Source organism: Amia ocellicauda, chromosome 15, assembly GCF_036373705.1.
Source record: "Amia ocellicauda isolate fAmiCal2 chromosome 15, fAmiCal2.hap1, whole genome shotgun sequence".
Taxonomy (NCBI): Eukaryota; Metazoa; Chordata; class Actinopteri; order Amiiformes; family Amiidae; genus Amia; species Amia ocellicauda.
Window position 1 is genome coordinate 4,316,348 of NC_089864.1, and position 16,257 is coordinate 4,332,604.

The following is a 16,257-nucleotide window of genomic DNA, read 5'->3' on the forward strand; positions in this document are numbered from 1 at the left end:
TAAAGGTTGCAGCATACACATTGTTTTTTCTGTTTTTTATAGGTGTTAAACATCTGCAGTGTACATGCAGGTATGCTAGTAGTTTGAATGTAGGAGTTGTATTTAACATTTTTTACAAAACATTGTAATGTATTTAAAGAAATGCATGCATTGAGCACTCTCTTATTGCATCTTATAGTCTTTAAAAGAGAAAACACTTTTCTCAAGAGATTGCAAAGCACTTTCCTTTATTATGTTCATTAGTGAAATAGAAAATGAAGTCCACTGTGTTAGTGCAACAGAGAGATACTCCTCTCCAGCTCTGTGGCTGCAGGCCATTGGCTGTCCTTCAGAGGAGAGAGCAGAGCGCCTGTCTGTGAGCCTCAGCCACGGCTCTGACACACACAGCCCTGCTGCTACAGGTGTGAGCTGCTCAGAGCCCAGGTGTGAGGCGCTCACTCTCCTCACTGCAGATACTGACACTGCAGCTGATCATGTGGGCAGATATGTGTTTGTACTTCTGCAGAAAGTTGCAGGTGCAGTTAATGAAGATGCAGCTGGAAATGCAGGCACAGAATAATAATACTGCCTGTTGACACACCCTTTTATTTTGGAAAGGGAGACAAAGATAGACATTTTGACAGTTTGATTGCGTAAATACTCTACATCAACTAAATATAGGTGCCTATTGCATGGAGGAGAAAAACAGAAAAGATGTATTTGTTTGATTTCTATAATTCAAAGCAAATAATATCGATAAATACAATTATAAAATTCCATATATACAGCTCTGGAAAAAATTAAGAAACCAGTCCAAGTTCAGAAATCAATGTTAAGTGGTCTCTTAATTTTTTCCAGAGCTGTATATATAATGCAGTTATGTAGTGTCTGCATTACTCTGCGTGCACACACCCAGACACACACAAAGATATATACACACACACACAGAATCACACACACATACTGAAAACAGACAGAAGAAAAGTTACTAAAAATAGAAAAGCAGTAGCAATACATTCAATTGCATGCATTTTTTTGAAGTTGCTGAGTTGTGATCATGACCAGCCCCCAACTTTAAGGAAGTCAGTTTCTCAAGTTTAAAACATGTAGTGTTTCTAAAGTTTTCAAAAAAAATAATTGAATAATGTAGCTTCATACATTTTGTTAAACTATATTTATAAAATATCTCTATTTCCTTTGTCTTCAGGATGTTGTTTTTATTATGAATTGTACTAACTAACTGTGGGACCGCCCAGAGACAGGTGTAGTTAACCTGAAGTCATGTGACACACCTTAATTGCACAGAGGTGGACTCCATTCACCTAATTACATGATTTCTAAAGACAATGGGTTTCACCACAGCTCACTCAGGTGTGTCATAGCAAAGGGGATGATTACTTATGCCTTCAATTATTTTTTGTTTTGCATTTGTAATTAATTTAGAACAATTTGCAGATTATATTTTTCACTTTGACATTATGGACATTTTCTGTGTTGATCAGTGGCAAAAACTGCTGATTAAATCCATTCTGATTTCATGTTGTAACACAATGAAATGTGGAAAAGTCCAAGGGGGGTGAATATATTGGAGAGCCACTGTATACTGAAATATTGCAAGATACAGCAAGTATATTAAAGTAATAATCAGAGAGACCTAAAGACCTAAAGTTTGACTTTCTCAAAATAATGTAATCACACCGGAAGCCTATTTACAGAACTTGAATTTGAAGTTAAATTAGGTGAAGGATACAGAGCATTTATTGTCAGAAGCCACTTTCTCTAAATTACAAATTAAAAGATTTCTGAAATGACTTTGGGAGATCTGTATTGGAAGATATTCTGGAATGCACTTTAAGATACTGTAAGATATTATACTAAATTTCCAGTAAGTCCACAGCAGTTAACGACCAATGCTTTTGCAACTTAATACGGGGAGTCAGGGGGAACTGCCTCTAATAAATGACAACACCTTTGTAATACAGTTGTAGTGTGAAATGTTGAGCTGCTCCATTGACTCATGTAGTGTAATAGTAGTGTTCACTGCACTAGACTAATCGATTATATACTTCTGATCTGAATATAGTGTAGAGAAGCAGCCCTGAATTTACATCCCCCCCCTCCCCGCTCAACCAACTGCAATCAAGAGTGTTAATGAGGTTCCATCAGTGTTCAGCAAACTCTGAAAAAACACGGTTTACAAATCTAGCTCAATCAGATGTTGGTTTTAAACGTGTGAAATGAGGTTTATGAAAATAAATGAGTCAAACTCATTTCTCTCTCATTCAGGGGGGTCAAACTTGGCTCTTGAGGGAAGGGGCGGGGGGGCTGGAAGGCATTGCCTCTAATAAATGACATCACCTTGTGGGGTTACTAAATTAATGGAGGTCAAAGGTCAGCACCGCTGCTGCAGGCTTGCTCTGGTCAGCCCTGTCCAGGACTCAATGTGTCCAGACCCCTCTTTTCTGTCCGGCTCTGCAATGTCGTTCTACTCTGCTGTTGGGGGGACAGAGCTGACGGGGTTAAACTCTCTCTTCTTCATGTAATACACAATGGCTCCGGCCAGCAGCACCAGCAGCACCAGCAGTGCGATCACCAGCCCGATCACCAGCCCTGTGGAGTCACGAGAGTCTGCAGACAACAATATTAATAATAACAGTTAATTTTAATTAGTAATAATAATTAGTAATACTGAGGCATGTTTTACACTGGTGGACATTGAAGGTAAAGGTAAAGTTAACTACAAATATATTAATTTAACAGTTATGTGATTTAATGGAAATATTAACACTGTATTAGTGACTGTCACTGCTGTCGGGGCGGCTGGCTGTGTCCCTCTCCGCAGCATACTGAGCTGATCATCATACAGCTCAGCCAAGTTAGAGGCAAATTTACACTGCGATTTCTGATCCGAATCAAGTGCATTGGTAGCATTTGATCAGGATCAGAAATGGCAGTGTAAACGCTCGGTGATCGGATCAAATGTACTTCGGTTGCAATGGTGCGTTGGTTTACAATGAGATAAAATTACAGTTTTTGATATAGCCGTGTTCTAAAGGGCTAATTTAATATATTCATATAATTAAGTTTGGACTTGCATGCTAGTGCTAGTTTTAAATTTAAGTCTTTTGTTAAGCCGACCCTGCACCAGGCTTAAATGGGAAAATCTCTTGCTATAGAAACTGACATGAAACCAACATGGCAGCACATATGCCAGGTCATTCTGAATGATTAAATTAAAGGGTATTTAATCGAGAGAGGATATTTAAGGACAGGCAAAACCGTTCTCATATAAATAATTCAGAAATAACACAGGAGAACGCAAAAGCTCTATAAAAATGTTTAAATGCTTAATTACATACAAAGTAATGGAAGTTTGACTAATAATGCTTGCAACTAATTTGACACCGAAATGTTTAATTTAATTAATAAAAACATTTAGGTGAACTAGTACAATACAAATTCAAATCTATTATCTAGTATCTATTATAAATAATGACAAATGAATTAACAACCAACAACTCTTAACAAATACAATAATAATTTTCTCCTTCACCTTTTAACTCGAATTGCCATTTTTAACTTTTATATTTTGATTTCTAGATAAAGTCTTTCCCTTCACAACAATATAGTTCCCTTCTGGAGTTACAAAAATTAAATGTAAAGGTCCTCACTTTGAACTTATTCTTTTTTTAGTTTGAATTGGGCCTACATCTTCAGAATCTGCAATTAAATAAGTAAATGTCCTGTTATGTAGTCGGTAAGACAGCTGTAAAAACAAGCAATGTACACCAATCAGCCATAACATTATGACCACCTGCCTAATATTGTGTAGATCCCCCTTTTGCCCCAAAACAGCCCTGACCCGTCGAGGCATGGACTCCACTAGACCTCTGAAGGTGTGCTGTGGTATCACCAAGATGTTAGCAGCAGATCCTTTAAGTCCTGTAAGTTGAGAGGTGGGGCCTCCATGGATCGGACTTGTTTGTCCAGCACATCCCACAGATGCTCGATTGGATTGAGATCTGGGGAATTTGGAGGCCAAGTCAACACCTTGACCTCCTGATTCATCAGACCAGGCCACCTTCCTCCATTGCTCCGTGGTCCAGTTCTGATTCTCACGTGCCCATTGTAGGCGCTTTCGGCAGTGGACAGGGGTCAGCATGGGCACCCTGACTGGTCTGCGGCTACGCAGCCCCATACGCAACAAACTGCGATGCACTGTGTGTTCAAACACCTTTCTATCAGAACCAGCATTCACTTTTTCAGCAATTTGAGCTACAGTAGCTCGTCTGTTGGATCGGACCACACGGGCCAGCCTTCGCTCCCCACGTGCATCAATGAGCCTTGGCCACCCATGACTCTGTGGCCGGTTCACCGCTTTTCCTTCCTTGCACCACTTTTGATAGGTACTGACCACTGCAGACCGGGAACACCCCACAAGAGCTGCAGTTTTGGAGATGCTCTGACCAAGTCGTCTAGCCATCACAATTTGGCCCTTTGTCAAAGTCCCTCAGATCCTTACGCTTGCCCATTTTTCCTGCTTCTAACACATCAACTTTGAGAACAAAATGTTCACTTGTTGCCTAATATATCCCACCCACTGACAGGTGCCATGATAACGAGATTATCAGTGTTATTCACTTCACCTCTCAGTGGTCATAATGTTATGGCTGATCGATGTTTATTAATAATTGTAACTATACAAATAGGCCTATGTCGCTGAGCACGCTGTCGCTTTTAAAGAAACCCTGCTGCAGTTGCACAGAATCGTCAGTATAGCACAGCGTGGTTTCCCTGCTCGTTTCTATAAAAATGTAGTATACACTTTCTGTTATTGATTGTACTGTATTCAAACTTAAGTAAAAATAAGTGGTTTAGAATACAAATTTAAAATTACACTGACAGCGCACACTACAGCGGGGTTGATGGCATTTGCGTTTTGTGTTATTTCATTTCAGGCTTATATTTTTGTATGGATTTTCCCACAGAATTACCAGTTTTCTTATGATTAGTTTTTCATCTTCGGTGCAATTGATATTTTTTTAACTTTATATGCTGCCATTTCTTTTTTTCCGTTCTTCACAAAAAAGACCAGACTTTGTTGCTTAGCAAGAACAGGTAAGCCAGGGCTAACACGGGACCTGCAAGGTTTTCTTTTGTGCAACGGTCTTATCGCGAGGTCTTACATAAGTCCAGTGTCACAGGACTTAGACTAAGGCTAAGACTTAAAGTAAGACCTTTTTAGTGCAACCAGCCCCAGATCTCCAGTAGAGCCCGGCCCCTGTCCTACCTGTCACAGTGACGTTCACAGTGCTGATGGTCTTTCTGCTCTGGGAGTCCAGCACTATGTAGGTGCCCTGGTCAGTGGAGGTCAGTGCAGACAGTGTGACCTCCTGCTCCTGCCCTGAGACTCGGGTCCCATAGGCAGGGTCAGGGGTCACGGTGCCGCCCTCTACAACACACACTGGGAGAGAGGCGCCAGCGCCCGCAGGGTTAAACCGCACTGTCACAGCTGCCCTGCTGTACAGACGGAGGCTCAGGGGCTGCCCATAGGAGACAGAGGTGTTCTCCTCACGGCCTGCGGAGGGAACAGGACACAGCTGTAAATGAAAGTGAGTTTACAGATTTTATTAGAATTAAAAGCTGACACTCTTGCCTATGACAAAGACGTAATAAATAGGAATTTTGGCAGGTAGCATAAATAGAGATATTTATGCACATCAATTAGGATTCTTGCAGCAGCAAAGAAAACAAAGAAACATGAACACATCACTCCAGTGTTGGCTTCTCTTCACTGGCTGCCCATGCGCTACAGGATAGATTTCAGAGTTCTCTTATTAGCATTGAAAGCACTAAAGGGACTGGCACCTCCCTACCTAAAAGATCTCCTTATAGAATACACTCCAGGAAAACAAAGGAGATCCCAGAAAACAAAAAATACACAAGAAAACCACAGGTGGCAGAGCATTTTGTTATAGGACCCTGAAACTGTGGAACGATCTTCCAGACTATGCAAGAGATGCCCCCTCTGTCTCAGCCTTTAAATCACTCCAGAAAACTCATCTCATCCTTTTAGTCTCTGTTTTTCTAGTCACCATAACCCATAGTGCCACCGTTGCACCATGGACATGCAATGTACAATGTATTCTGTCATCTCCTGCATTTTACTATTAGTAGCTGAACACAATTTCCTCTTTCTTGTCTTTCAGAAATAGCCCCCTCTGAGGGGCTGACGAGGCACCCTGTCCCCCACTCCAGAGTGCTGATGTGGCACCCACATCCCTGACCAGTCATCCCCACTGATGATGTTCCGAGACAGAGATTAGTTTTCTCTTATAACAGTCTGCAATCCTATAGGAGTTTGTTATTCTCTCCTGAATGCCTAATGACTTTTAATGTATTTTAATTGTTCATTGTTTATTTATTTGTTGATCTTGTTTTGTTTGTGTATCTGTGAAGCATTCTGTAGTTACCCTGCGAAGGGCACTAAACTAAATGAAAATTGAATGGTTATTTTAATAGACACATTTCAGACTCTTACCTGTGACAATAAGGTGAACACTTCCAATAACAATCAGTTGTTTTCTCTCTCCCTCACTGCGACACTCATACGTCCCTCCATCAGAGAACAGTGTGTGCTGGAGGTTCAGAGAGAAGTTTCCCTGTCTGATCCTCTCCAGGGGAACCTCAGTCCTGTTCTCAAACCCTAGGCCAGGAAACAGTTTACCTAAACTAAACTCACAGATACGCTGATTTACTGTCTCCCACTTGATGTAGATGTGATCTATAGGAGTCCCTCTGTAGGCTGATCCATCACAGGGCAGAGTGACAGAGTCCCCGACTCTCACTGAGACAGGAGCTGAGGAGACTGAGACACAGTGAAGAGACAGACTGAGACACTGCAACACAAATTCACTGCAGACATGTAAAATCTCAGGTTGAGACTTCTGTTTTGTTTTTTATACATCACAAAGATTTTATATATTAGGGAAAAATACACATTCTCAGTTTCCCGGCATCTCTATGTGATGCAGGTCATTATGGATTTCAAAGGAATTCAATCAATGTAAAGAAGCAAAAACTAGGAAAGGAAACAAGTGTCTCAGAGCCCCTACCTCCCACCAGTGTCACAGCCAGGAGCAGCCCAGGAATCCTGTGGACAGGAGAAACAGGTCACTGCACAGCACACAGCCTGCTGGGACTAGACATGTGACATTACCATAGATGTGGTGCAAAAGTGGGGCAAAATGGCAAACGATGACTTTGGGGTGTGTGCAATTCGTCCATGTCCTGACCTGATTGGTCAGGTAACCATATAAAGGCAGTAAGCAGATGGGGACAGAGACGGAGACACCTGGGAGTGAGCTGCAGCAAAGGAGAATTTGCATTTGTTTTATTTGGTTTGTGCCATCAGCAGGCTGTGCTCTCTGGCTTGTGTACAGAAGGTCACCTTTTGTCAGGTAGAGCTCCACACACAGAGGGAGAGAGAGAGGTTCCTTTGAGGAGAGTTGGATCTGAATCCATCCAAGGAGCCAAAATACAGTATTTTTTTATTTTTGTATTATATCACACTCTGTTGGTGTGATCCAGCAGTGATGGATGGAGCTCATGGGAGTGGCCCTTGTCACTCTGGCTGAACTGTGCTGCCAGGACATCAGTCAGCGCTTCATGTACACTACCGGTCAAATGTTTCAGAACACCTACTTACAGTTTTTATTTACATTTATGCAGTTTAATGTCTCAATGTGCTCTAAAATTAAATAAATTAAACAAATAAACAATTGGAGATAAAAAAATAAATGGAATTGTTTTGTTTAACAAAATGTAACCCCTTGAGCTGACAAACCCCTACGGTACCCTTAAAAGAGCACCAAATCCGTGTGCTTTTTTAATCCCATGTGTACTCTTCAGTGCTGTGTTGTTTGCCAAGTCTTTGGTATCCTATGAAAGCTGAGACTCTCAGTAGGAATACAAAATCTCAGAAAATATTGACAATTATGATAATTCTGGAACCAGACAGTCTACCGATCAAACCAATACCATCCATATTTTGGTAGAAACAACACACACCCATAGAGAGATGTCAAGATGGAAAACTCAGTTTACATTTTACATAATTGGATCTGAACTTCTCTGTGTTTGACAGACCATCAAATAATATATACTGGATTAATCGTTAGGTTGTTCTGAACAAACACTGAGTGATCTGTGACTGTCTGAATGAGAACCACGCCAGCAGACTGCGTGTTTACCCCCCGGGCTCTGAATGATGGCAGGCGACACAGAAACTGTAAATCGGATGTGTCTGAGAATGAAACACGCTGGTAGCCAAGATAATTAGCTTTGAAATGATGTGCGCATTGTAGGAATACAGTGTCATTTCTATACACAGGCAGTTTACCGCTTACCTTTGTACCATTTCAGGTTATTCACAGGACTTGAACTGCGTAGATTTCAATAAAAACTGGAAAGATGGGGTTGTTGTAAAGCTTTTGACTGGTAGTGTACACAGTTGCATACAGGATAATTATGTGTGGTCTTGTCATCCTGAGTGTTCCCCTCCTGGTATGTGTGCCTGCGTCTGTCCACCCTGTGACAATCAGTCACAGTCTGCTGACCCTTTCCACTGTGTTTCTGTGCCAAGCAGGGGCTGAGCCAGGGGGTCGGCCACAGGGGTACTGGCCCATGGTGAAATTTGATTGCCCCCCCCGAGTGCCCGCACCCCTGTCACTGCAAAATGTTCTTGCAATACATTGTGGTTTCCTGTGTCCCTATTCTGGACAATGTGATTCGTTAGTTTATTATCAAAGTTGTAAGTTTTGTGTGTGTACCGCCCGGCAAAAGTCAATGCGGGAGAGAGGAGTTATTATTTTTTTACAACATATGCGTTGCTGTCGATGCACTCTGCTCTTAGCGCATGCGCACAGCCACAGCCACAAAAGACGCTAGTTTCAAGAGTTTATGGAGACAACTACCATACCCAGAATGCACCACTCTGTCGGCGTGTTCATCTGGCGCACACTTTCCTTATTCTGCACAGTATCTGACCATTTAGCCCATGAAGACTCAGACTTTCCTCATTCTGTGCAGAATTTTGCAAGAAATCACAAGTGTACACTGAGTTTATACAAATAATTGCCATGCATTGAAAATGTACGACTATCACTGAATAGTCAAGGTCTCATTCAATAATTATTATTATTCACATAAATTAAAGCCTTATTGTGTCAATGCACAGCCCTTACCACCGGGTCTGGGAGGTTTATGGTGACTACTGTGAAATAGTCCTATCTTTCTTTTCATACGTGTTCCTACTTTTCAGTTTTCAGGCTTAAAACTATTGATTGGCTGCAGTAAATCGATTAATAAAAAAGGTGTGTATCGGATTTGATAGGCGAATATAAAGCTGTGGGTGTCAAGGAGACGGTGCACAGCACAGAGATTAATACTGAAACAAATGAAGAAACACTGCAGGATGTAAACCCTCCGCCACCAGTCAGGGGTAACAAACACAGCACATGAGGCAGACAGGAGGGACAATCAGTCTTCAAAATGAGCAAGAACTACATGTATCAGTCAGCGGAAGTGGAATTATTGGATTCATGGAGGATATTTTAATGTGGATAAGAAAGCGAAACCGAAACAAACTCCTGCCTAAAGAAATCCCTTAAACACGTCCTCCTGTGGGAAAATCGCAGCAACGAAAAACAGCTCGATGCTTCAGTCTGTGTGACTGTGTGGCAGACAGCCGTATAACAGGTATATTAGTCACTACGTACCACTGGATACACATGTGTCCGCCGCTGTCTCTCAGCACCGCTCGGACAGGCGCAGGACGTGGTCACGCTGGGTGACGTTGCACGTCGGATTGGACGTAAAGGGCAGAAGGGCTGGCATGAGTGCGACTCCGGAGTCTGGAGCCCGGAGAGTGGAGCTGGACTCGGGCTCCTCCGCTGCGGTACCGGGGGTCTCAGGTCATCAGAGCAGTTTAACACCAGTATCCAGGACATGTGAAACACAGGAGCGGATAGAGCTCACCTGCCTTTCTTCTGTTAAATCATCTTTTTATTACAATGATAGATCTATTTGTAGGACACTATACACTCACCTAAAGGATTATTAGGAACACCTGTTCAATTTCTTATTAATGCAATTATCTAACCAACCAATCACATGGCAGTTGCTTCAATGCATTTAGGGGTGTGGTCCTGGTCAAGACAATCTCCTGAACTCCAAACTGAATGTCTGAATGGGAAAGAAAGGTGATTTAAGCAATTTTGAGCGTGGCATGGTTGTTGGTGCCAGACGGGCCGGTCTGAGTATTTCACAATCTGCTCAGTTACTGGGATTTTCACGCACAACCATTTCTAGGGTTTACAAAGAATGGTGTGAAAAGGGAAAAACATCCAGTATGCGGCAGTCCTGTGCGCGAAAATGCCTTGTTGATGCTAGAGGTCAGAGGAGAATGGGCCGACTGATTCAAGCTGATAGAAGAGCAACTTTGACTGAAATAACCACTCGTTACAACCGAGGTATGCAGCAAAGCATTTGTGAAGCCACAACACGTACAACCTTGAGGCGGATGGGCTACAACAGCAGAAGACCCCACCGGGTACCACTCATCTCCACTACAAATAGGAAAAAGAGGCTACAATTTGCACAAGCTCACCAAAATTGGACAGTTGAAGACTGGAAAAATGTTGCCTGGTCTGATGAGTCTCGATTTCTGTTGAGACATTCAGATGGTAGAGTCAGAATTTGGCGTAAACAGAATGAGAACATGGATCCATCATGCCTTGTTACCACTGTGCAGGCTGGTGGTGGTGGTGTAATGGTGTGGGGGATGTTTTCTTGGCACACTTTAGGCCCCTTAGTGCCAATTGGGCATCGTTTAAATGCCACGGCCTACCTGAGCATTGTTTCTGACCATGTCCATCCCTTTATGACCACCATGTACCCATCCTCTGATGGCTACTTCCAGCAGGATAATGCACCATGTCACAAAGGTCGAATCATTTCAAATTGGTTTCTTGAACATGACAATGAGTTCACTGTACTAAACTGGCCCCCACAGTCACCAGATATCAACCCAATAGAGCATCTTTGGGATGTGGTGGAACGGGAGCTTCGTGCCCTGGATGTGCATCCCACAAATCTCCATCAACTGCAAGATGCTATCCTATCAATATGGGCCAACATTTCTAAAGAATGCTTTCAGCACCTTGTTGAATCAATGCCACGTAGAATTAAGGCAGTTCTGAAGGCAAAAGGGGGTCAAACACAGTATTAGTATGGTGTTCCTAATAATCCTTTAGGTGAGTTTACATTATGCCAGAGTATTTATAAAGACTTCATAAATGTAACATTTTTTAAGATATTTCATGAATTAAAAGCACACTAGTGTAGAAACAGACCTCAAGGGGTTAAAACTATAAAGGCCTTTGCCAGGAGAGCTAAACAACAACAACCACAAACTGCACAGGTTAAAAAACAAGTCACCATAAGTAAAAAAGAAACAAACAAAAACACCTTTCTGCACCACTTTCCTTTCCCCTCTTTTTGCCCTGTTGTCCCAATGTAGAGATGTTTTCTGCCCAAAGCTGACACTTTACTATGACTTTACAACATCTTTACTACAGTAGGTGGACAAAGTGTAAATGCCACATTAATAGAACAAGAATAAGAAATGTAATGCAGTACCTGAGTCTGAGGACAGATGAACACAACAGTGCGATGTGACCACAGGATCCAGGACAGCACTTCTCTTCAGCACTTCAAGTCAGTCCACTGCCAACAGCACACTGCGGAGTTCAGCTTGGGGGCGTGACAGGCTGACACTGCAACTCTGGAGACTGAAGCCGGGAGAATATGGTTCCTACTACTATCTAAACTAATTCAGATATTCCTGGAGATCAGTTCTACATTATTTTGGCCCTGAAGTGTAAAACACAATTGCAAAAAGAAAAAGAAAAAGAAAAAGAAAAACAGAATTGCAATTCCGCTTATATTTTGTAAGTCGCCCTGGATAATAAAAAATAATATGTATATAGTGTGTATATAATCGTTGTAGTTTATTTATATAAAAATCATGTTTCTACATTTATTTTCATTTTGTATTTATTTAGTTATATAATTATGTATTTCGAATTTTATTTATTTAGGTTTTAATTTTGTCACACATTATCCAGCTGGCATTCCAACTGGGACCTTCAAATCTGGGCTATCCTGCAAGATAAGCTATGCAATTTTCAGAAAATTGTCTGTATCAAATCACTATAAACACTTGGAATTCAGAGGGGGGGGCTCAATTTCTCTCGTTCCTTTCCTTTTTCTCTCTTTTCCCCCTTTTTTATTCTCTCTAGCCCTAGATCCGGTAAGCAAAGCTATTGTTAATTAATTTTTAGATTTCTGAAATGACTTTGGGAGATCTGTAAGTGTTTGAAGATATTGTGAAATACACTTTAAGATACTGTAAGATAATTTACTAAATTACAATTCATCTTCATGTAAGTCCACAGCAGCTAAAGAGTGATGCTTTCACGGCTTAATATAGTCACTCATGATGGGGCCCAGAAAGGCTTGACGGTTATGATTATTTCTGCTCTGTCACAGGGACAGTTGCTATCTGCTCTCACACTTCGTTCCCTGACACTCTGCTCTGCCATCTGCCATCCTCAGATAACACACACTGCCTCAGAGCTGTAAATCAGCCAGTGCTGCTGTGCTTAATACTACATATTAATAACATCATAACAATTATCATCAATAATATTATAATTTCTGTCTTCCCCTCCATTATGGCAGAACATTTTGAGATGGGTCAGGACAGGTAATCTTTGGTCCTACATTTACTTCTAGTAGTCATTCAATAATATATTTAACGAAGTCACCAAAATGCACAGAATAACCTAGATGCAGGGCCGGTGCTACCTATAGGCAGAGTAAGCAATTGCCTAGGGCCTCGGGCTCCCTATACGCGAGTGTAACAGGACTCATTCGTGTCATAATGAACCCGTTACAAAGTGACGTAACCATTGCCGCTGCAGTGCAGAGCGCCAGTGGTACGTGCCTCGAATCCCAGGCGAGGAGCCCCGACCCGCATCGGGCACACCAGTCCACCAATCAAGAGGGGCGCCTCCTACAAAAATGTTGCCTAGGGCCTCCAAATGTCTAGAACCGGCCCTGCCTAGATGAACAGCAGATATGGAAGAGACTGAATTAGTCAACGAAGAGGCAGACAGGGTGGCCAACAGACAAGGAGACACCCAGGTTCAAGTTCATTACATGTATTTAGAAAATCTGTACAATATATGTGTATTTGAAAAATTTCTCCCCCGCCTCTTCTAGTGGCTAAAGGGAGCAATCTTCCAACAAAGCTTGCCTTATAAGAATAGATTTGATCTATTCACATAGTTGTAGTGCGTTTCTTTTTCCTGAATGTGTTGACACTACACCGACAATGAAAAATGACTGACTTACCTTGATGAGAGATCCATCATCCTCGCCAAGGTAGAGGCAAAGTGCCTTGATGATCACTTCTCTTTTGAGATTGACATCTCGTCTGTACAGATTGATACAAATAATTGGATAGCAAATTTAACAACAGATTGACTTTAAACATAGAAGCACCAGTGTTCAGTGTTGGCATAACTAAGGAAATATTCACAGCAAATCCATTAAATAAAATCACAAATTTCAGAATATCTCTGTGACCAATGGTGCCCTGAAAACTTTAGTGATTTTGCTTTAGAAATTATGCTATATATATTTTACGTTTTCCTCTCTCTCTTTGAGAATATCATATTGTTGTTATGCATTGAAATTCAGCTCCTATCTGTTATACATAGATGAAAAAGACAATCGAAGACAAAAGCATATTGTCAAGAAAGCAGTCCCCCATCTCTCCCTTCTCCACTCATCCCCATCTCTCTCCTGCTTCTTCCCCCACACCCCCAGCTTAAGATCCCTCTCACCTTCGCACTTGACCTCTTAAGGAGAGCGTCAACAATAATACAACACTGTATACCCTGAGAGAGTGCAAAGGCCTGGGGTGGAAAAAGAAATAAAAAATCTAAGTATGATCTTACCTCATCTATTTGGAAAAGTGCAGGCCACCTGGTTTTGAAGTCTCCTAGCACTAGACTTACCAACTCTCTTCTTCTGTAGGAGAATGTTTTTGACATCTTCTATTTTAAGAGAGATGCACCATTTCGCTGTCTGACATCATTCAGTAGCTCAAGTCTCACCTTTTCTAAGCTTTCATCCATTTCTCCAGTAAGGTGGGCAGGACAATAGTTCACTTCAGCCTTTTTAGGTTTCTTCAAATTTTTGGCTGGGAGGTATTCATCACTTGACTTGTTATTCAAAGCATTAAGAGTCACTTCTGGACAATCAATGTTTTGCATTTGGAAAAAAAATTCAGCCAACTTTTGTAAGATGTCAGACTTCAGCCCTGGACTAACCCTCAGACTAGTGCCAATTTCCTTGAAGGTCTCATTTACGTTTAGGTGCCGAGAAAGATCCTATCATTACTTGTTACCACAATTTCAGGGAGCAGAGCTAAGTGTAGCAGTAGCTCAGAAACTGCAACATTGCTCAGAGACTGAGTTAACCCAACTGGGCTAGTAGCAGATTTCTTTCCTTTATGCTTTTTCTTGTACCTTGTTTTACTCTTACTCCACTTAGGATTTTCTTTCTTTTTTTTATTGTAAGCCTGGGTGTCTTGGGTTCCATCCTTGGGAGGTTCTTTCCTTCTTTGAATCTCTGTCCCCTCTAACTCCAGTGGAGAAATAGAGCACCTTGCCAGTACTTGGGTGCTTGAATCTTTACGATCAGAAGCGCTATTGTACTTGCTTTCCCAAGCTTTCTGTGCCATTTTACGAATTTCGGCTATGTTCATATATGTTGCGTCTGCATGTAATATGATCATTTCCTTAATCGTTGGGAACAAATTAGCAACAAACAACCCTTTAAAGCTCACCTCTTCCTTGGCCCCGGGTCGATCTTGACCCGCAAAATAGGTTTTCCTAAGCTTTTCATAGTAATCGCAGGGGGACTCATGCTTACCCTGTTTGATCTGGTGTGCGGCCGTCACTGCTGCCACTGGATCAATGAACCTGGAATAGTCCCTAATTAATGCTCTGCACAAGCGTTGAAAACTATCGCAGACCATGGACCCTTGCCTCCCCATCCAAGAATGGACTTGGCGAGAGGTAGTTTTGCGGATTAGGAGAACCTTTTCCTTCTCTGTAGCCTCAGGATAGAAACGCAAAGCATACTTAATGTCCTTAATATACGCTTCCACATTTCCTTCCTTGTCTGCTGGGTTAAAGGTTTCACAATCTTTAGCCAGTTCTCTCAACTGGCGCATGTTAACCTTTCGGTCAGGACTCTCGGGAGAGGAAGTTCGTCTGTGCAACGAGCTTCTTACCCTGAGTGGAGAAAGACTACAGGGAGGGGTACGATCAGGACGAGGCAACTCGGGGCCTAAATGTGGAGACGGTGTGCGACTCCGTGCATTGGGCGGTTCCAGCTGTTCCTTTTTGCTGTCAGGTGTCAGCTTTGCAGCCCACCGAGAGGCAGCTTGCAGGGCCCCTATTTGTTGCTTGAGACGCTCATTTTCAACTTCAGTTGATTTGAGTTCTCCCCTAAGCACCTGATTTACTCTCCTCATTTCTTCACTGTCCCTTTTTAAATGTATGACCTCGCCTTCGAGTATCTCAATTTTTACAGTGCCCAAATCTTTCTCCCTGACTGTTTTGCAAAGACGCATTTCCAAAACATCCCGGTCCTTCAAAACTATCCTTTCATTTTCAACCGCTTTACATCTGTCATTTTACAGACCTTTTACTTGGATCAGAGTTGTTTCCAATTCATCTTGACATTGTCTTAAATCATTTCCTAATTGCTCTCTCTGTTCAATTAAGTCCTCTTTTTCAGCATTCAACACAATGACTTGTTTTCCACAAGTATCTAGCTTTCCTTCAAATTCTAAATCCATTCCATGCAGTTTGTCTCTTTCTTCTTTCGCTTTCACATACTTTTCTCCTAGCTTTTTCAGTTTTTCAAACTTGCTTATGCTCCAGTTCACTAACCTTGAGCTCACAAGTGCTAAGCTAGCCATAACTTTCACCACCTCTATCGACTCTTTTTCGAGTTGCGTCGTAGTGTCGTTTAACAACTGTGTTCGACGCGACTCTACTTCAAAGTCCAAACTGCCTAGGCATCCAAGGAATTCAGGAATCTCTGTTCCTGGTACCTTTACAATCAATGCTTCAC

General features: G+C 41.9%; 1 protein-coding gene across 1 annotated transcript; it reads right to left on the reverse strand.

Moving 5' to 3' along the window:
* Positions 1–210: 210 nt before the first annotated feature.
* Positions 211–13,860, reverse strand: LOC136711102 (uncharacterized). Its single transcript, XM_066687103.1, has 7 exons — positions 13,459–13,860; positions 11,680–11,831; positions 9,759–9,948; positions 7,095–7,132; positions 6,521–6,847; positions 5,270–5,557; positions 211–2,607 (listed from the first exon to the last, which is right to left on the reverse strand). Exons 3-7 carry the CDS (start codon positions 9,770–9,772, stop codon positions 2,465–2,467), a joined length of 810 nt encoding a protein of 269 aa, XP_066543200.1. The 5' UTR covers positions 9,773–9,948; positions 11,680–11,831; positions 13,459–13,860; the 3' UTR covers positions 211–2,464.
* Positions 13,861–16,257: the final 2,397 nt, after the last annotated feature.